The 21929-nt window shown below is 38.3% G+C and overlaps 1 protein-coding gene across 1 annotated transcript in view; it reads left to right on the forward strand.

Moving 5' to 3' along the window:
* TMEFF2 (transmembrane protein with EGF like and two follistatin like domains 2) overlaps positions 1-21929 on the forward strand; it is a 250986-nt gene that overhangs the window by 14798 nt on the left and 214259 nt on the right. The window contains exons 3-4 of the mRNA XM_026697244.2: positions 7265-7394; positions 12497-12523. Of these exons, the coding sequence (XP_026553029.2) occupies positions 7265-7394; positions 12497-12523 (157 nt within the window). The remainder of the gene's footprint in view (positions 1-7264; positions 7395-12496; positions 12524-21929) is intronic.

Raw genomic sequence — 21929 nt, forward strand, 5'->3', positions numbered from 1 at the left:
AAACAAATCCACATCTGGCATGGCACTACCCCACTGTGGTCTTTGGTCCCAAACTCATGCTTGTCCCTGAACCATCTTCTTTTTAAATGACATGATTAATTAATCTCACTAATATTTGTAGTGATCTGGTCCGAAATATGAGTCTCTACTTCCTGATATTCAGTACTGTGCAGAACTTCTGCCGCAGTCTTCTCTCTGCACAAAAGCAGCCAGTAGTGAATAGCATGTATTAGAAGTATACAGTTATGTCTTTGACTTACGAGTCCGGAATTACAGTTGTAAGTCATGGTGGCCATTAAATGGGCCACCTCATGACCATGCCCAATTTTATAAACTTATTTTGCAGCAGTTTGTTTAGAATACACAGCAGTCATTCAGGAAATGCCATAGCTGTTAAGCAAATCAATTATACCCCATGCTCAATTTTTGCTGGATTTTTACCAGAAATAAATACCAGGAACTGGCAAAAAAAAAAAAAGTCAAAAATTGTGGTCATGTGATCACCGAATGCTGCAAATAGCCATAAGTGTGAGTCAGTTGCCAAGTGGCCAAAATGTGATCATGAGACTGCAGTGTGTGTGTGTGAGAGAGAGAGAGAGACTAATCATTAAGCGGTCATTAAAACTACACGTATTGTTGAATCTTTTACTTTTGATAATCACTAGGGCAGTGATGGCTAACCTTTCCGTCCTCGCGTGCCAAAAGTGCACACATCCCAGCACCCATAAGGCAATGCACACATGGACCCCCCCACACAACCTCTGTGCATGCGTGCATGACCCCCCACGCCGTATATCTCTGCACATGCGTGTGTGACCTCCACATGCGCCTTGCATTTCTGTGCATGCATGCGCGTCTGCGCATGCCTCCCACTTGTGTAGCAGCTACCCTACGATCAGCTGGGGGGGCAGTGCGTGCATCTGCGCAGTGGACCTGCTCTGGGGCGATGGCTCGCATGACAGCGGAGATGGCTCTGCGTGCCACTTCTGGCACACATGCCATAGGTTCGCCATCACTGCACTAGTGTCTGTTTATTTGATAAGCAGCTTTGCTATTTTTATCCCAAACTAATATGAAAAACAATAGGGTTGAGGCAGTGATTCCTCTCTGCATATAGTAGTCAGGTGAGTAATCTTATTTCAACCCTTGCAGTTGCATCTTCCTCATCTAAAGCTTGATTAGGAATACAAGGAAGGCTCACAGACACCACACCACCATCCACAAATATCTGGCTCCTACTTTCTACCCGGCTTTCAGCTTGAGACACTTTGCAGGAAACTGATCATCTCATGGAGCCATAGAGTTGAATGTGCATTTGCAATACATAGGAATCTTTCCCTTCCTCCTGATTTAAAAATTGTAGCTGGTGGCAAAATTATAGGCACTTGTATCACATCATACATAAAAACTGGAAATACTACAAATAAGAAAGAGGCAGAGTACGTTCCCTGTCATTTTAAGCAGTCTGTTCAAATTGAAATTCCTGAAAAACTCATGTTTGCTGAGGAAGGCAGCAGTAAGCACATGCCTTCCAGTGCTGAACAAATAGCACGTTTGATAGATTGCACCACTTCTACGTATTCATATAAACAATCACAGGCAAGGCTGTTAAGACATATTTCTGATTAAGATTTGATCACTGCCTAAATATATCAGATTCCTAGAGACTGTGTTAATTGTGTTAGTAAATTTTGCCAATTTACCCTGCGGCTCTGTTGGAAGCTTTGCTTAGACTCTGGATGAAGCTTGGCACTGCAGCTTTCAAATAAAATTCCACTTTGCAATGTATGCAGGGTTTTTTTTAAAAAAAAAAATGGCAGGATTTTTTTGAGGAGGTAGATGTTTGGTTTATTTCATTTCTTTCTTTTTTCATTCTAAGTTCTAAGGTTGCCCAGGAGAGACCATTGGAAGCTTATTAGATATTACAGAGGAGCTCTGATCAATTGGTCTTCGGTTTGTATGTAGTTGTGTCTTGCTTGTTCTTGTTTTTAATGTTATACTGATTTCTTGGCTGAAGAAATCATTTTGTTTCAAAGCAACAGGGCAAGGGATTTGGGAAAGTATTTGGAGAAACAATAATACCTTGGATCATGTAAATGGGTTGAAACTTGACAGTATATGTATTTCCCTCACTTTATAAATTAAAAAAAAATACATGTTTTCCCCACTGATTAAATTAAAAGGAACGGCTCCTAGAGAACAGCCAATATGCAAATACCTCTTTCTGACTGTCAATCCTCTACCCAGAAGAGGATTTTCAAATTGGTCAAAACCTTGATGGAAAAATTACTAATCTTGAAGCATCTTTGGGTGGCAAAAACCAAGACAACCGATTAGCTTTCATCCACTTGTCATTTTTGCCACACAGTTATGGTAGCTTCATTTCATCCTAAATTTAGTTGGCAGATTAATTAGTTGTAGAGGTAGTCCTCGACTTACAACAGTTCATTTAGTGACCGTTTGAAGTTACAGTGGAGCTGAAAAAAGTGACTTATGGCCCTTTTCACACTTATGACCACTGCAGCATCCCCTGGTCGCATGATCAAAATTTAGATGCTTGGCAACTGGTTCATGTTTATGATGGTTGCAATGTCCTGGGGTCGTGGGATCAGCTTTTGCAACCTTCTGTCAACGGGGAATCTGGATTCACGTAACAATCATGTTACTAACTTAACAAATGCAATGATTCACTTAACAATTGTGGCAAGAAAATTCATAAAATGGGGCAAAGCTCACTTAACAAATGTTTCACTTAGCAAGACAAATTTGGGTCTCAATTATGGTTGTAACTGGAGAAATATCTGTAGTACCAGCCAACAAATTTGAGTTACTTTTTGGAATCTAAGCTCGTTCCATTATTAGTAAGGGAAAAGCAGAATAGAAATGTTAAATGTATATTCAAGTTGGTTTGTTCTGGTATTGTTTACTCAAATAACCAAGAAGTCCTATAAACTTTCATTTTGTATGCTTGGAATCAAACTGTTAATTAGTATTCTTAATCTTCTTTGATATCCCTATGCTTCATGTTTGGGATTGTAATCGATTTCTATTTGTAACAGCATGTGGGAAAGACTAGCGAGATTGATGTCAGCCTCACCAAGTAAACCAGACACGAAACATAGTCAGATGAGATAATTCTACCTTATTGTAAAGCTACATTGACAGGATCTTGCAAGTTTGAAAGTACAGTTCCCCCCACCGTCTTCTCCAAGAAACTAGGGAGGGTCTCTTTTTGAGCATCTTGGCCTGCCTGCTATCTAGGTTCAGGCTACTCTGTCTCTTATCTGACCGTTCCCTAGGGGCAGCTCTTTGCCCCGTCTCCCAAGGTCTTTCCCACATAACACTACACTATCTAGACATCTCAGGCATATTTCTGAGCTTCTTTGTTTTTTTTTAAGAATTAAAATTTCAAGTCTCTTAAGTCAGTTCTTCCTAATATTTTATTAGCTCTAGCTGTGCTGTGCTCTGCTGTTTCCACTAGTTTCTTTCCTCGAACCATCTGCTTTGAACATCCAGAGTTACTGTTAAATTGAGAGGGATAGGTTTAAGTATAGAATTAATGCAATAGGCCTCACTGAGGTTTTTTTTAAATATTTTTGAGGCAAAAGAAATAGAACATTATGCTATCAGATGTAAGCAACATTAACTAGATTTTTATCAGGGGTTAATGATAGCTTTCTGGTTGCCTATCACTGCACTAAAGTATAATTTATTTAACTGTTGCTTGTTACATGGGACAAATTTTAAACCAATCCCTCATGCTAAGCCAAAAGGAAGCAAAGCAGCTAATTTGGATAATGTATATAGCTGGAAGATGAAAGACTGTGAGTTCTAATTCTGCCTTAAGCATGAAGCCAGCAATGGCAAACGAGTTCCAAACAGAGACAAAATTGCATGGAATTGCCCAAGCAATAGCTAGGAATCAAGGTTGACTCAAAGGTGTGTGTGTTCATGCGCACATGCACACACACACAAATGAGATCCAATTATGATTTCATATTATATTTGAATTCAGTCAGTGAATGGCCAAAAGTCAGCCAGTGTGTTTCCATTTGGGGAATTTGACCCTAGATCTAGCTAGTATTTATTAGCTTTGGACTAGAGGTAATCAGTGGTGGGATTCAGCCAGTTTGCACCACTTCGGGAGAACTGGTTGTTAACTTACTGAGCAGTTTGGTGAACTGGTTGTTGGAAGAAATTAAGGCAGAGAACCAGTTGTTAAATTATTTGAATCCCACAACTGGAGGTAATCATTAAATCACACCGCCTTTCCATGACATTGTCAGACTATTTCAGCAGATAAATCAAAATGGAAAGTGTTATTTGAAAATTGCCAGTTTAGCAGAGAATCTTCACAGAGATTTATTGGCTTGTAGTTTGTACATTGGACAAGTGATTAGTAAAAGTTAGACTTCAAGCCTGTGTGAATGAATAAGATCAGAAGCATTATGGTTTAAGGGATATGGGAAGATGTTTCATTTCATAGCTAACTGAAATGCCACATTGACCAAGTAGTAATAATTTTCTGGAATTTGCTTCTTTTTGGAAGTGTCAACTAGGACAATTTTTTCAATTTGCCTATATAATCATTCCTCTTTGGAGTCAGTCGATGGACTGTCATTTTTCCTCATCTGCATCCTGCAGTAGCATGTCATGAGATATTTAAGTGTAGAACAACTAATTGGCAGTGTGACTTCTTCCTATTTTTAACTAGTTTTAAACAGAGCTTATGATTTGTAAATAATAATCATCTTGATCATTACATTTGTTCTAATTAAACATTGAGACATATCAAGAGTACAGTAATCATGAGATAATCACATCCCTGGCATAATTGTCTGGTACAGGGCACAGCCAAGTATCTCTAATGCCACTGAGTATGATTTTCTTGTGATAACTGCACCCGGTAGGTTGCCTAATTTTAATCATAAAATCAAATTATTTTTATTAATATGAACAAGGGTGGTAATGGGGGAAGCTGTCCCTTTGTTCTGATGGGAGATGAGAAAGCTGATGGCCTCCCTTGCCTAGTAGGAATTTCAGGTGGGCTGATAAGAGTGTGGATTAATCATTAACTGCAGGTGCTCTCTTGTTCTCATCCACATGACTTTGCCATGATATGAATAACTCTGGACTTAATATGTCTGGCTCTGCATGAAGTGGAAAAAAGAGGGTCAGATCAACTGCACTGAGAAGCAGTGCTGCATACAAGAATAGCTGAGACAAAATATCTTTTATTATGAAGTTTGAATTGGTATTACTTGTGTTGTCATTGCAGTAGTTTCCAATCAATAACTCCCTTCTCAATGATACTTACTATATATGAACTCGCACAGCCTTCTGTCATTAGGGCTGTCAGGTTCATCTTTGAAACTTTGGTTTACCTTTGTGTTTGTTTCGTTTTGCCAGGGCCAGTAATATTCTGCCGCTTGTTTAGATGCTATCTCTTTAATTTACAAAAGATGAACAATGGAAGCATTTGACTTCTCTGCCTTACATCTTACAGCCTGGTTAGGTCAGTTAGCTATTATATTAATGAGGTACTGCAGTTTGATGCCAATTTACCTAAGCAGATTGGTGCTCTATTTAATAAGCTAGCAGGAAACCACAATTCCCCATTTTAGAAGGAATAGCTAATTGTAACTGGAGGCAAATAGTTAATATGCACAAGGAGAAAACATTTAGCTCCATTGTTCGTCCACAACTCCTAATGGTATGGCAAGTTAAGAGTGAACATCCACACTGGCTAATATGTAATAAACGCCTCCCACCCCCACCCCAAGAACAACACTGTGATTTGCAAAACCCAGGACTGTGGCTTTACTTTGAGCAGCCCACACCCATTTTCCTTCAAATTCCTCAGTGCAGTCTAAGGTAAAGAACCCAGGGCAGTCCTATTGTGAGGCAAGTGTCAGAACTGGAAGAGTGGGTATACTAAGCAACCTGTTTTCAACCAACTCGCTCAGCTAAGCAGCAATCCTTGGGTGCGATGAAAGAACCTGCCCCATTGTGGCTAATAGTTGGCTTTTGACCATGAAATGAGGAAAGAAAGAGCCATCTTGTCTCACAGACTACTTGATTGGGAATGACAGGAGCCTTAGACTGGAGAGAGCATGTTTGGCTTAAAGGTGGTCTAAGGTATTCCTCTGTAACCACTGCCACGAAGCAATGGAACTATATATGATATAAGAGCACATAATTAAGTGCCTGATGAAATAACCTATCAGTGGCAGTTGCACTTGCTTCAAGACAAGCAAAAATTTAATATCTCTTCAAAAAGGTCCAAAGCAGAGCAACATTCAGTGGTTGTGCCTACTCTTCCATCATCTTCATAATCATTACTACAGTGGTTAATCCTTTGGCTTCTTTAAGTGGCTTGCAAAGGGACCATAAAATGTGGTCATCATGTCAACTTTCACTGTGTCTCCCTTATGTCAAAGAGAAATTAGACAGAGTAGTGATGTGTACACAGTAGGCAGGAAATATTCGGCACAGATATTTGTGGGATGCTTCCAAATACACCCCAGGTATGATATCAGCTAGACCCAGATCTGGTCTGCTCTGTCCACAGCCTTGACCTGATTAGGGAGTAATAATAGTTGTGATATACCGTATTTTAATTTTCCTGTCTCACTAATAATTGATTCTTACACAGAACATTTTTCTACATGAGAGACCAGATCAGGAACCCATCCACACCAGCTGGAAAATCTTCCCATTCAGTCCCATTGATTAAAATGTATTTTAAAAAAATTCCAAAGAGCTTAATACTGGCTTCTGCAAGTCTTTTGCCTGGTCTACCTACAGTACTTGTTCCTTTTTTTATATAACCTTATCAAGCAATATCATAAGCATCCTTGCTTGGTTTCCTTTAATTTTTAAATGAGTATTTGCCCAAAGGAAGAACAAATTGAAAAAGGACAGATTGAGATTAAAACAGCACAGAGACACTGATAGAAGGGAGACAATAAGGAAGAACAGAGAAGAATAAATCCAGTAACATAGGGTGGGTAGGTTGTAAATCATCCTGAACTCCTTAATCCTAGCAGAAACCCTGAAATATTATAGAGGATTGTGTCCCTTCCATCTGGGCAACTTGCCCATCTGAAAAGGTTTTGGAAAGTGAATGTTAACTACAACCTTACAATGTTGTTCTTTAGCAACTATCTGCAGTAAGGGACCTGAATGAAAAGTAGAACGGGCTTCACGTCTGCGTATATCTTTACTAACTGCACTGTCTCTTGTTTTCTTTTTTGCTCATTAGTGTAACAGCGACTATGTGCCTGTGTGTGGTTCCAATGGCGATACCTATCAGAACGAATGCTATCTGAGACAAGCTGCCTGCAAGCAGCAAAGTGAAATACTTGTGGCATCAGAAGGATCATGTGCCACTGGTAGGTACAGCAGGCTTTGTGCTACATATTGTTATCCAGGAATCCGTTGACAAGCGAGCCAAACCAGTACTGTGTATTTTCATGAGTACTCCTTTGTGCTCCTGTCAGATTCATCCCAGATCAATAATTGAAAGTGTGCCTTTCATGCTGCAGCCCAATCAGTTCTGCTTGCTTTGGCATCTTCTTTCCTTACCTGGGAAACTGTTGCCGTTTCTTCAAGTATTCATTTTATTTATTCTGCAGTGTTTTGCTGAATGTGCACAGTTAAAGATGGCAGAATGTATGACTAACCAGGTTTCCCAAGATGCTTTGCTTAATCAATATTAAAAAAAATGGGGGAAATAGATCTGATTGTGGATAAATTTGTTTAATTGATAAATTTAAGATATTTTGCCACCCAAAGGTCAACTACATTAAGCAGGGATTTATTTATTGAGTAAGCCACAACAGTCTAGGTTCATGCAGCACAATTATACATTAATCAAGGTGCAACAACCTTACAATTTACAATATCAAACCATATTATATATTAGTGTGATGTGTAAATCCATCTAAACAATATTTACCAATGCAGAAGCTGCCTCTCCTAGTGGAAGAATATGTTCAAGAAAGGCTGTGCTACTCAACATTTAATTTGTTTGTGGCAGTTTTTAGGTGTTCAGCTAGCTCTGAGGCGGTTAAATTACAGTAACATCAGCATAGATAATAACATTAAAATATTTTCAAGCCATAGTTGGTGAGTTAATGCCACTGTTGTATGGAAAATGCATTCTGAGTTCTTGTCATGGCATTCTAGAACTGAGGCTGGTAGCCAGAAATAGCTCTATGACTTTTGTAGGAAGGAAGAGAACTAATGATTGGGGCAGAATGTATTGTCCAGCTAGAAGAATAGGGGAGTGCTATCAACAATAGCAGTCATTGTTTGAGGATATTTTTAGTCTCTGAGTATAAGAGAAATAGGAGGGAATTCAACAACAATGTCACAAGGGAGTAGGGCAGATGTATTTAGATTTTGATTGGATAGTTGAGCTTCTCCGACCTGATAATTGAAACTGTCAAGTAGAATAAAAACTTGGCCCTTTGAGGAGTTTCATGTTGGTCGTGCAAATCTAACATTTAGAGGGTTGAAAAGAAAGAAGATTGGGTATGATTCCCCCCATCCCCCCAAGTGTGTATTTAGTGCTAATGGGAGACCCAGTGTGCTCCTTTTCATGGGATTGAATTAATGGGAGATCACCTACTCAGGGTGTGTACAGTCATATGTTTTGCTGTTAAAGCATTGTGTTCACTTTTTATAGTGAGATCTGGAAGTGGGACTAATCTTTTAAACCAAGTTATTGCAAATCATAGCAACAGAAAAAGGAATATCCCTTGATGGAAATGATGTGCCAAGTTGTCTTTTAGAGGTTTTTTCCCTCCATGTGTCTTTTCTATAGCCCTGATATTTCTTACCAGTTCTTCATCCAAATGTTTGACCCTGGGAAGCTAAAAAAAAAAAAAAGTTGTTTTGGAAATCTCCCAAATGGCCAGAATGCTTTTGGCCCTTTGGACTAGATTATTCTCTTTCATATTCTCAACAGAGGAAAGATCTCACAGAAAAGTGGAGGGAATTGCCAACCAGTGTGTGAGTCATAAGTAAATCCTACGCTTGAAGGAATAAAAGGGGTCTTACGTCTTGAGCAACAGCATGGAGTTTATTATAGGAGTCGCTTATTTTGCCTCAGAATGTAGGCCACATGGCCACTAAGATGCCATAATACATTACAATGTATTATGTACAATGTATGAGAACCACTGGAGTCTTCTTCCAGTCCATTCAAATGTGCAACAATTACCTATTATTCTCCCTATGGAAGGAGGTAGGTTTTTGACATCCCGTGGGTCTATCTATCAATCTGTAAAACCTTTTCTGGAGAGAGCTGATCCACAGGGTGGGAAATGACAGGGATGGTGAAGACCCCCTTTAAAAAAAAAAGCTGCACATCCAAGGGCTTCAGCTGATTGCTGGGAAAGCTTGTAAGGGGAGCAAATGGGAGCAAAAACAGATTCTTCGACTGCAGTTCTCCAATCCTGGGGTGAAAACTGGCAGTTTAGGAACTATTCCCTCCCTTGTCTTGCCAGCCATCTGAGCAGATTGGGGATTTTCTGCTGGATCTGGCAGGGCAACTGGGGAGTGATGATCTTTTGGTACTGAGGTGAACTCTCAGTTTGAAAGAATTAGATTGTCCCACTGCTAGAAGCAGAACTGTCCTAGAGTACAGTGCCAGGGAAGAGGAAAAGAAGGTTTGGGTGGGTGGGTGGACTCAGCATCTTCAAGGAATGAATGAGAGTTGGATCAAACCCAGATCTTGACTAAGTCAACGTAAATGAGGCATGGCAGACTATTTAGTTTGTATTGTGGGGGAAGAGAAAATGCCGCTTTAACATCAGAATGGCTCAATATGAATGTAAACTGCCTCTGTGGTCAGCAGGGAATGAGACAAAGGCCTCTTCTTACAGATCAAGTTGCAGAAACGGTAATCTACGTTCCTTCCAGCTGAGGTTGGGGGTACGAGCTAGCTCAGGAGGCAAGTAGGAGAGAGGACGAAAAAAATATGAAATCTTGCTTCTCTTGCGAGATAAAATTAATGATTAAACAGGTATTTCATAGACTTCCCATTCAGAAGGATCTGCACATAAGAAGAACAATAATTTCATTTGGAATCACAGAGGGCAGGCTACAGCTACAAGGGACTTTTCATTGCAACTGGCAGTAATGTGATAAAATAGTCCTATTTCTAAATCTTACTCTGAAAAACAAGCACAGCGTGTTAAAAAATGTATAAAATCGTTTGCTGGCTCGCTCTCTGTCCCCCCTTTTTTTTTTTTGCTAGATGCGTGATGGATGCTCTATTGTGTTTGCCAAAACATAGCGATGATTTGAGAAGTGTTGCAGTATCATTTTAAAATGCACATTTTTAAAAAAATCAGAATCAGAATGACAGTGGGAGATTGCAGCCTGCTCTGAATTAACTGGATCTGATTATAAATAATTTGGGATTTTGATTCCCAGCGTTAGGACAGAATTCCAATGTTGTATCTTGCAGGTTGTTCCTTTACCTTCCTAATCATCTGCAACATGGAAAAGCATTTCTGACCAGAATTTCTCCTAAAGCAAGGCACTGATCTTTGTTTGCTTTCTTTTTAGATTCATTAAAAAAACTGATTAAAATTCAAAATTTCTTTTAAAACTATTTTTAATGTTCTTCAGATGTTGAATGTGCCTTTGAAATTTAATTGTGGGACTTTTTAACTTAGAGCCTTTCTTAAGTAGTTATCTAGGCATATGCAAGTAGTCCTAGACTAATAACAATTTGTTTAGCGACTGTGTGAAGGTACAATGGCACTGAACAAGCAGTCTTATGCCAATTCTCAAAGTAGTGGTTATTGCAGCATCTAATGGTCACATGATTGCGATTCAGGCACTTGGCTACTGGATCACAATTTTGAAGGTCACAGTGCCCTAGGGGCATGTGATCGTCATTTTCAACTGCCAGCTTCTGAGAAGCAAATTCATTGGGGAAGCCAGCAGGAGGTTGCAAATTGAATTATGTAACATAGTACCTAACAAGCATATGGGTTTCATCTATTGACCACAGCTGGAACTGCCAGAACTGCTATCCTAAGTTAGTGCAGTCATGTGATATTACATTTGTCACTTAGCAATGCTGTTGCTGGCCCAATTATTGTTGTTCACCAAGGATTACCTTTAATTGTTATATGCTTGAAGTATCTGTTATATGCTGTAACAGTTCCAATTTGTTCAGATCACTCCTGGCTTTCTGATACTGTCCCTAGTAAATCAGTTCCTTTATTGTTGCATTTGAGGTCTGCTTGCTAAAGCTGTCATTCTTCCCAGTTTAGCTCTTGGGTTAGTGTGTGTAGACCAGTGTCTATGGAGATTCTCAGTCATCCAGATCATGGTTGTCCCAAAAGTGCTTTTTTAAAGAGACAACTGGACTTTCTGGTTTTTCTTTGAAGACGTTTCACTTCTCATCCAAGAAGCTTCTTCAGCCCTGACTGGATGGTGAGGAAATGGAAGGATTTGTACTCCTTGCTGACAGCTGGTCCATTTGCATTCTTTTAGAGAGTTGTTGAAACCACCTGGAGGTTTATTTGTGTCATCAGGGTCACCTGAGATGTGCAAATGGGTATGGAGCCTTCTTGGAACTGTTGGAAGGATTGTATTATAGGACTGTGTTTTTTCAGAGTTAGCAATATTAAGATATGTGGACTTCAACTCTCAGAATTTCCAGCCAGCATGCTCCACACATCTTAAAGTTGCCAAGTTTGAAAAACACTGGTCTAGATTAGGTGTGGGCAAATAGTGGCCTTGGATCTCATGTGAACCTCTGGAGAATTACAGCCCCCTCTCAAATCTTCTGCAATGAAAACCTTCCTTTTGCTGTTAGGACAAGGCTTTCCAATAGGCCAGTTCAGTGTTTCATGGAGTCCTGGAATTGTCTCCATCTTCAGCCCAAGCCATAAAGCAGAATAAGTTGCAATATTCTGTCTCATACAGGTTTGGGGCATAATACTCCATTTGTATCCTGATGACATAGACAAGACTGTGTAGCATTTCACCTGATCATCTTTTCTATTGACCGTTGCCTATCACAGACCTGAGCTGGTATTATGGGGATGCAGAACTCTGGTCTGTGCATCAAAGATCATGGATGGATGGATGGCCTGAGGACTCTTGAGTGCTTATTTTGGTTGTTTTGAAAAACTGATATTTAAAAATGCAACATATTTATCAAATATCAAGAGGACAACGTAATGCTCATGTTAAAGCTAACTTAGTAATCACTGGGTTGTGCAACAGAATTAAGAGTAGCAATAGTAGTAGCATCTTTAAGGCACTTGAAAAGCACATCTCCGCATCAAAAAAGAGTATGGATAAATCAAAATACACAGAGTACAATGTATATCAATTTGCAGAGGAATGACATCAGAAGTATAATTTGCTAGAAGACTTTTAATGAAGTAGAAACTGGCTTTGCAAACATACGGGCTGTTCTTATGCAGATGTATTTTATTTCCTTTTCTTTTTCTTCCTACAGATGCAGGCTCTGGATCAGGTGATGGAGGTAGGGATGTTTTCTTAAAACTCTCCCCCCATCCCCTTGCAGACTTGTTACTGTGGTTTTTCTAGATTTGTTATTCCATCTTGTATTGCAATTGCTAAGATTATGTTTTCCTCTGGGAAGTGACATTTTGCATTTTACTCAAACAAAAACTCTTAGCTGTTCTAAAATAGAAATTCAGAAAGATGTTTTACTTCTGGTAGAATTTTGTTTTATTCGCTATTTAACTGGCACTCTATCTCCATCTGCTGTTACTACTATTGTTACATGTACCTGATTATTTATGTTAGCATTGCATTCTCCAAAATGTCACTGTTTTGGATCTCTCCTCCAGAGATCCCTATCCATTCTGAATATGAATTTTGGAACCAAAGCATTGGAAAGAAAATTTATACCAAATTAAATAGACAAATGAAGGCTTTAAAAGTGACAGCTGAGCATGTTTATTTCAACATAATGCCATCTTGATTTGGTTATCATTTAGGTCTGGCCTTTTTGCAAATAGTAAGTGCAAGCTATCCAGATAAATATTAGGTTACAAAAAAAATCCTATAAATAGTTATTAAAGCAACAAGCCACATTTTATGTATATGGCCTTACCTTTGAGTGAATATGCATAGAAACTGGCTATACAACTCCATTGGATTCCAACAGAACTAAAATTCATGAGATTTAAATTAAATTCCAATTTAATCATGTTCTATTTGGACTGACTTAATTCAGAGAATATCTCATATTGCTGAAGTCACTTTTTTGGGAATGGGCTAAAAATTGAGAATAGCTCTTTTTTATATTAGGGTTCAGGTTTAAGTTTCCACGCTACAATTTCTCATTCCAGCTTGTAATTTACAGTTTAGAGAATCTTTTAGTAGCACATTTCGAAATACAGCTTTGTTTGTAGATTCTCCAATTATTTGATAATCATATTGTGGTGAAATTAACAGGTTGCACGAAATGCATACATACAAGTATGATCACATCTCCTTCTTCCCTGTTATATATGCATGCATAAATGTATTCCTACAGTTTGATGTAATCTTGGTTTGTTTTTATTGTTATTTTATTTTATTTTATTTTTGACATCCAAATGAACTTTACTGTGAAGTTTCATATTTACCAGTGGGATTTTGTTGTCTCATTCTTAATGAAGAGTTTTGCTATTTGTTTAACTTAGATCCATAGGACTAAAAGAGGAGATACTTGGAAGGAAGAAATTCATATGAGTTTTACTTATTTTATTATATTGTTAATGCACATTATCGAATGATATTTGGTAAAAGGAGTATACCTGGTATACCTAATCTTGCAAGATTTCCAAAAGGGAATGAATTGATCTGTATTGACAGTTAGATTCTCTTAAGAAGCAATGGTTTGAAACTAATCAAGGAGAGAAGCAAGCTAGAACTAAAGGAGAAATTTCCTGACAGTGAAAATAATAAATCAGTGGGACAAGTTGCCCTCAGAAGTTGTGAATGCTCCATCACTTGAGGTTTTTTATGAAGAGATTGCGCAGCCATTTGTCTGAAATAGTATAGGATCTTCTGCTTGAGCAGGAGGCTGGATTAAAGGTCCAAGGTCCCTTCCCACTCTGGTATTCTGTTATTCTGTTAAAATATGTGTTGCTTGTCTGTTGATTCCAAAGTTGTCTAAAAAACTGCCATTTGATTGCTCAAGAGGAGTTTTCAAGGTGACTGAACCTTGGGGTTTTAACCTGATGTTTGAACGTTGCACATTTTAGCACATTTTGCAGGCTTTGAGAAGAATATGTATCCTTTTGGTATCATTTCCATGCAGGAGCTATGTTGATTCTTCAGTTTCTTTTCTTAGTTATGGTAGTCATTTGTTTCTCTACAGCAGGGGTATCAAACTCGTGTTATCATGGCAGCATCATGTGACTATTATGACTTTTTTACCCTTTGCTAAATCGGGTGTGGGCATAGCTAACACATGACACATCTGGCTCGCAGGCCGCGAGTTTGATAGTCCTGCTCTACAGTATCCACTATACAAAAACCATTCTGACCAGGATGATAACATTTATCATTCTAACATAAGTGCTCATAATATAATCACCCTTTTCTTTTTAACTGAAAATGGCTTTCCTCTTTTTCAGAAGTCTACTACTGTATAGCTTTCTGTTCATTTTGTCCCCATTGTTCATAGTTTTAGATTTCAAAGTTAATATTAACATTTCTCATAACTATATCATTTGTGATCTTTTATTGTCTGGTTATCAATGTTTTCCTTTGTTTGTATTTATGATTTTTAAATGGGTCTATTCTCATGTTTCCAAAGAAAATAAATTGTTTTGAGCTATTTCCATTTTTATCGGCACTCAAAAGAATCTCATTACCCAGATAGTTTCATTCATCCAAACTGGCTGGCAGATATAAAAAAAAGATTGCCAGATAAAAGGGACTGTTATTAAGAATAGGGCTACTTAGAACTCAGATGCCCAGAAACAATAATTGGGCAGATATATACAGCTGACTAACAAGGAGATCGTGTCATCAAACTCCAACATTACAGATAAAATATCTTCCCATTATTCTGACAGTTTCTGAAGCAGCCTTTACAATGTATTATCCTCTAGATGCACAGGACTATAATTCTTAACATCAGCTCTTGGAGGCATCAGGTTGGAGAAAGTTGATCTAGAATAAGATAGAAGCAATTTCAAAGTCTATAAATACAATACAATCGCCAGCCAATGGGAATATTGTTTTTGTTTATTTTTCATTTTAAAAATTGTAATTATTCTTTTCCATCTCTCTCTTTCTCTCTTTCCTATGATTATGGGCATTTACTTTTAGAACAATGGGAAGTAGTGGTATTATCAGTATTAATATTTTGAGTTTTGCAGACACTTTTGATTATTTGTTAAAATTATATAATGAACCTGGTTCTATACATTATTTAATCAATGAAATAATGAATTTAAGAAATGTTATGATAATTGCACATCTTTATTGATTCATTCACTGTGTCTTTTTCCATCTTCTTTTTATTCCTTTCTTAAAGTGATTTAAACAAATTATTAATAAAAAGGAGATTAATGTAACAATAATAAATACAATAAGACAAAGAGTATTTGGGTGGGAGAAGAATGCTATATTTATATTCATTTCCTGGGCACTAGATTGCTTGATTACCATCAATTTTATTTACCCTTGTTGGGAAAAGAGCAATCCATCTGTTTTCATCTGCGCTAAGATGGCTTGGTAGAACAAGCCTGCCATTCCAGTTTCTCCCTTCTTCCTTCTGACACTAATTAGTATAAATATAAAATGGTGGCCATACTTATCATCCAAGATGTCCTTATTTATCACCATCTTTCTCTGCTCAAAGGTGCTTTGTTTGCTGAGATTTTTCACTAAACAGGTGTCTTTTTATTTGCCCCTGGGAAAACAGATGCAAAGGGAACAAAGATGAATGTTGTGTAAAACTATTTCTCAATTGTGCTGGTAACTGCATTTTGTTCACTGCTCAACAGTGGTCCATGTGCCAGCTTGGAAACCTGCGAGGGGAGCCTTCCAAGCAAATGAGCAAAATGTAGCCATTGGGGTTGGACTATGAGGCAAAACCTAAAAATGAGTGGAAGGGACTACGGGGTAGAAAGGCGTTTTGCTACATTTGAAGTGAACTATAAAGCTATTGTCATGTAATGAGGACAGTCATAGAATAAGTCATGGAATAATCTGCATTAATTTGTACACAAGAATTGTAAATCTAGAATCTAACCTTTCCTAACTGCCACACTGGAAACACTGCCCATGTTTGATAATTGGAATTGGAGAAAAGAGCTGGGAAAATTATCAAATTCTTAGTATAAGTACCTTTAGTCTGTATCAATAACTTCACCTTTTTGTAGCTCTGGAATGTGGCCAAAATATATCTTCAGAAAGGAGAGGGGATTATTTATGTTAGCTTCTTACAGGAAAGCTACATTAAAGTGGCAGCTATATTTTGCAGTAGAAGACACCAAACAAAAATGGGGAACAGATTAATGCTATAGAGATGGAAAAGAATCAGCCATTCTCCTAGATAATGAATGCCAGACCACAGCAACTAAAGAAATGATTTCCAAACAATTTCGAATAAAAAAGCACAGGCTGACAAAAACAAGTAGAACAGGACCTCAGGGATTGACTTGGCAACTTGTAGGAAAGTAGAACTATGCAGTAGGCAGTATCAGATCATTGCTTTCCTTTTTTAAAATCTGCAAAGCTGCCTGGCATGCGTAGAAAATTCATGATTGAATAGGCAACCAATACAGTTCCAGGTGCAGAAGCCTGCTAATGTATCAGAAGGAGGGAAATAATCCCTGTCATTTAAACACTCTCACAGCATCATCCTTTAACTGGTATAATGCTATGTAATAAAAACCATAATTTTGGTTGTCATTAATGAAAGTGTTGGAGGGAGAGGAGATTTGTGGCTGATGGAAGATGCTGGATACTTTCTTTTGCATTTTCAATGCTGTGTGCCACAGGAATTATGATCAAGCCACAAGATTAGTTTAGTGATACAAAACAGATAGAAATTGGAAAGACCGTCACCCTCTGGGTTTGCATAGGTGATCAGATCTGCTGCACTAGATTCAGCGGATACAGTGTCCACAACAGGAGGGTTGAATTTGCATGCTGTTTTTCTCTATAAAAGGGTGAAGGATGAGGACGAACATCTATGGTGTTGTGTTAATTTGATGGAAAGATAGGCTTTTAATCAGATTTATAGGTGGCCTTGATTGCTTTTTAGTTCTGAATTCCTTGGAATGTGTGTAAATCAAACCATTATCAATGTTGTAAAGAAAGCTGGACTACAAGGGTGATAAATCCATAAAAGGGACTTCAGAAGGGAAAAAAAGTGTAACATGAACAAAACATGTTGAAGAAATTCTGAGAAAAAAAGGAATCATGAAATATTACACTGTCCTGAAAACTATCTTGCAATTTTTCAGAACTCTTCTTCTTTTGCATTTGTTTAGTTTGATTGGTTTTCTACCTTTTTCTTGAGTGTGTCTGAATTTCCGCTGGTGGTGTGTTTGAGTTCACTTCATCACTGCTGAAGCTGGCGGTGGTTGCTACGGTTGTTCTGGGTTATTTTCTGTTTCATATTCTTCATATGAAGTCTGTCTCACTATTGAAACTTTGTTGGGTCTGAGAAGGCCCCATGAAAAGAGACCCTTGGGAAACCACAGGCAGGTTCATTTCAATAATGTGAGTTGTACTGTGTAAATTCTTCTTAACTTTTAAGCAGGTTTTTCCTCTTTCATAAGGAAGGGGAAAAATAGAAAGTGCACCGGTTTCTAGTATTTGGGCAACAATAGTGCAAGGAAACTTTTTTCCAAAAGTACCTTGTCCCAGAAAGATATAGACAATCTGTTGTATTGTCAATGAAGTTAAAAACCTTGTTTTAATTTTTGGTGATAAGTATTTTCACTGGGTCTCAGTTGGTATGAATTTGTGGAAGACATTTTGGTGGGAGGAAAAGGGAACTGGTGTTCTACTGAGCAACACGCATTTCTCACAAAAATGGAATATGCATCTTTTGCTTACAGTATAGATGCTTAAATTATGCAAACATTGGTGAGAGTCCGAAAAATGTCCCTCTGGGACAGAATAGCATTTGCCAGCAGAAATTTTTTTCCTTCCTTTTTTTTCCCTACCTCTCTCGCCCCATTCTCCACATAAGGATGGCCTAGTTTCCAAGACAGATTCTGTTTTATCGGGAGGGGGTATATCGGCAGTGGAGTGTGGGGAAGAGAGGATGGTTCATTTGCTCCTAGCACAGCCCATCCATTTTTGTCTAGCTCCCTGAAAAAAAGAGATGTTACCATGTGTATATCTTTAAAGAGTGACTTATTTTCTGGACAGTAACATAGTGCTCTGTGAATAGGGAGCAGTTTAGATACACTGTACACGGGGAAACTTGCTGTTAATTAAAGCAAAGATCTTCCCTATTATTTTTCTAGTTCCCATTTAGAAGAAAGCCTAATTCAGCTCTGCTGCTCAGTATTTGGATGCTGTGGCGGTAATAAATGGCCATTGCTGCCATTAATTTCACATCTACTCTTCTCTGCTTTTTTCCCCTTCTTAAAAAGAATACACAAATGGGTTCAGGTGCCTCTCGCACAGAAAGCAAATAAACCACTGCCTATAACGTGTACCTGTCTCAATGCTATTTTGGTGTGAATAACTGTTAAATCCAACAACTCTGTTTCTTCTCATCGCTGCTTTTTTAATCTTCACCTTACTGGGTACTTGATTGATAAGCAGGGCTATGGAGGGCAAAATGAGTGTTACTGTAAACACCTCCTGAGCAACAGTACTTCAGCCAAAATACTCAATAAAAGAACAAGTGCACATTGATTTGAATGAGATGATACCCAAATATGTTACAGGACAATAGCTTCACGACAAACATGAAAATAATGAAAGCAGACTAAGGCAGCTGGAAAACACTGTTTGATTCTGGCTTCGTCTTTCCCTTCTCCTCCATTTCAAGGGAAATGATCTATGGTGTGGAGCCTCAGAAGGCTAATCTTTGAGCTGTGTACGTTCCTTTCCAAAGTTTGACATATAAAAAGAGGGACCCTCAGGTATTTATAACAACTCTTCCTTTCATCAAGGCTTGCTAACCGAACACTTCTTTTAATGCGCTCTCTCTCTCTCTCTCTCTCTCTCTCTCTCTCTCTCTCACACACACACACACACACACACACACAAACTCACACACACACACACACACACACCACTATATATTGGATGTCAGTTCCTTCAGTCTCTTTTCCAGACAGTATGTATGTGCAGCCCAGCAAACTTTGCAGCTCAGCCCTAACTTTAATTGTGAATTGGCTGGTCTAGAACAGCTGCAAAAGCATTTCCTACCTGGCTGGGAAGTTACAAAGGGGATGAAAGGGAAACTCTTTGGTATTCAGATGCCCAAAGCTACACTGCTTTGTATGGGCATCTTTCCCATCTTCTCCCCTACAAATTCCAGCAAAAGAATTCGAAATCATTCACATGATTTCCACATATCAGAAGTTCTTTAAGGCTTAGGAAGCACCTAATTTTGGTTGGAACTAGCAACAGGGGTGTGGTCAAGATACTGTATGAAACCATCCCTTTTCACCAGCCAATCAGAATCTAAGGTAAGAAGTAAATTGGTATCAGGATGACAGTTGCCTCTGATTCAGTGCTGATTTTTATACCTTTGTAACAAAACAATTATAGTTCTTCTTTGAAGAGCAGGTGGCAGATGTGTCCAGACAGGCTTTTGCACATCTTACATACCAGTTGCACTCCTTCCTGGGCTGGGAGGCACTGCTGATAGCCAGTCACACTTTGACCACCTCCCAAGTGGATTACTATAATGTGTTCTACAGGGAGCAGCCCTTGAATACTGTCCAAAAGCTTCAACTGCTCCAGAATGCAGCAAGGTGGGAAAATTTAGGCACATCTCGATACACCAATATTACATCTCACGCTAATGAACTACACTGACTCTCAGTATGCTTCTTGGTAGAACAGAGAGAACTTGGGCAGTATTCCATGGATGGAAATCTTAAAGGGGAAGCAACTCAAGAAGCTTGGGGGACTGAAAAATGATATTATAAAAGCCCAATCTAGTACAATGGCACTGAAAAAGAACCAGACAAAACCAGCATGGTTGCATAAAGAACTCTGTTAAACTTGAAAGACAAAAAGGACAAGTATAGAAAAATAGAAAGAGGGACATATAACTAAAACAGAATACCAGCGTATAGCTCAAATCTGCAAAAATGAAGTTAAGAAATCTAAGCCCCAGAATTAACTAAGACTTGCAACAAATGTCAAAAATAATTTTAAAAAGTTTCTTTCAATGTAAAAAGCAGGCAAAAGGTCAAGGAAACAAACAATCCACTAATAGGAGAATAACAGGCTGCACGGAGAAAGCAGAACTGCTTAATTCATTCTTTGCAGCTGTCTTTACACAAAAGGAAACAATAGTCCAATGTATAAAAAGCAAAATCATAGGTTGACAGAATAAGGAATGTAAGTCAAAATAGGCAAGAAAATGATAAGATAATATCTATCCACTCTAGACAAGTTGAAATCATCAGACCAGATAGATTACACCCCAGAGTTCTAATGGAGCTGGGAGACATGATCTTGGAACCATTAACCATATCCCCTGGACCACTGGGGAACTACTAGAGGACTGGAAAAGAGCTGATAGTGGTTCCCATCTTCAAAACAGGAAAAAAAAATGGATCCAGGAAACTATAGACTAAACAGTCTCACATCAAAACTTGGGAAGATCGTGGGAACGGATAATCAAGCAATGCATTTGCAAATACTTAGAAACCAGCAAAGCTATTACTACTAGAAACCAACATGGGTTTGTCAAAAACAGATCATGCCAGACAAACCTTATTGCATTATTTGACAAGTGACTAAATTAGTGAATCGGCAAAATGCTGTGGACATTGTATACTTGGACAAAGTAGGCTACAGAGTACTTCTTGGTAAGATAGAAAAGTACGGGATAGACAGTATCACCACAGATGGATTCGTAACTGGATGACCAACCACACTCAACATGTAGTCCTTAATGGAACTATATCTGTATGGAGGGAAGCATGCAGGGTTCTGTCTTACACCCAGTGCTCTTCAACATCTTCATTAATTATTTAGATAAGGGGATATAAGAGGAATTTATCAAATTTGTAGACCAATACCAAGCTCGGGGGAGTAGCCAACACTTTAGAAGATAGACTCAAGATCCAGAAGGATCTTGACAGGTTTAAACACTGGACCTATCCAACAAAATGCAATTGATGAGAAAAGTTTTTTTACACTTGGCCAAGAAAAACCAAATGCACAGGTGTAGAATAGGTGGTACCTATCTCAACAGCAGCACCACCACTGGAGGGTTTTAAGAAGAGATTAAGACCTCTAAGATTCCTTCCAACTCTATTATACTGTTACCATTACTGAATTCATGGTGCATATTAGATTAAACATTTTAAATATAAATGGCTTTACACAGTTCTGTTGAGTTTTGTTGAGAGGAAAATAACATAGAAACAGCATGGAATGGTGAAAGCATGGGAAAATAGTATGATCTGGACATTAAAGGACTTTTCCTTATTCTGGTAACTATAATGATAAGATTTCATTATAATAGTCCCTAACTACATATCTTTGTGCTGCCTAGGGAAGCCTACTTTTCTAGAAATGGGAAAGTCTATATTGCTCTCCTTTGGACTTCATAGTTAAACATCCAAGTCAATACTTTCCTGGTTCTTTTTGCCCTTTTCTTAAACTCTTTTTAAATATATATTTTGGGATTCCCCCACTTGCCAAGAAGCTCCCCTGAGTTCTAAATGTACCAATATATAATAACACCATAGTCAAAAAGTCTT

The sequence above is a fragment of the Pseudonaja textilis genome, chromosome 1, assembly GCF_049901715.1.
Source record: "Pseudonaja textilis isolate UNSWEBS1 chromosome 1, rPseTex1.2, whole genome shotgun sequence".
Classification (NCBI taxonomy): Eukaryota; Metazoa; Chordata; class Lepidosauria; order Squamata; family Elapidae; genus Pseudonaja; species Pseudonaja textilis.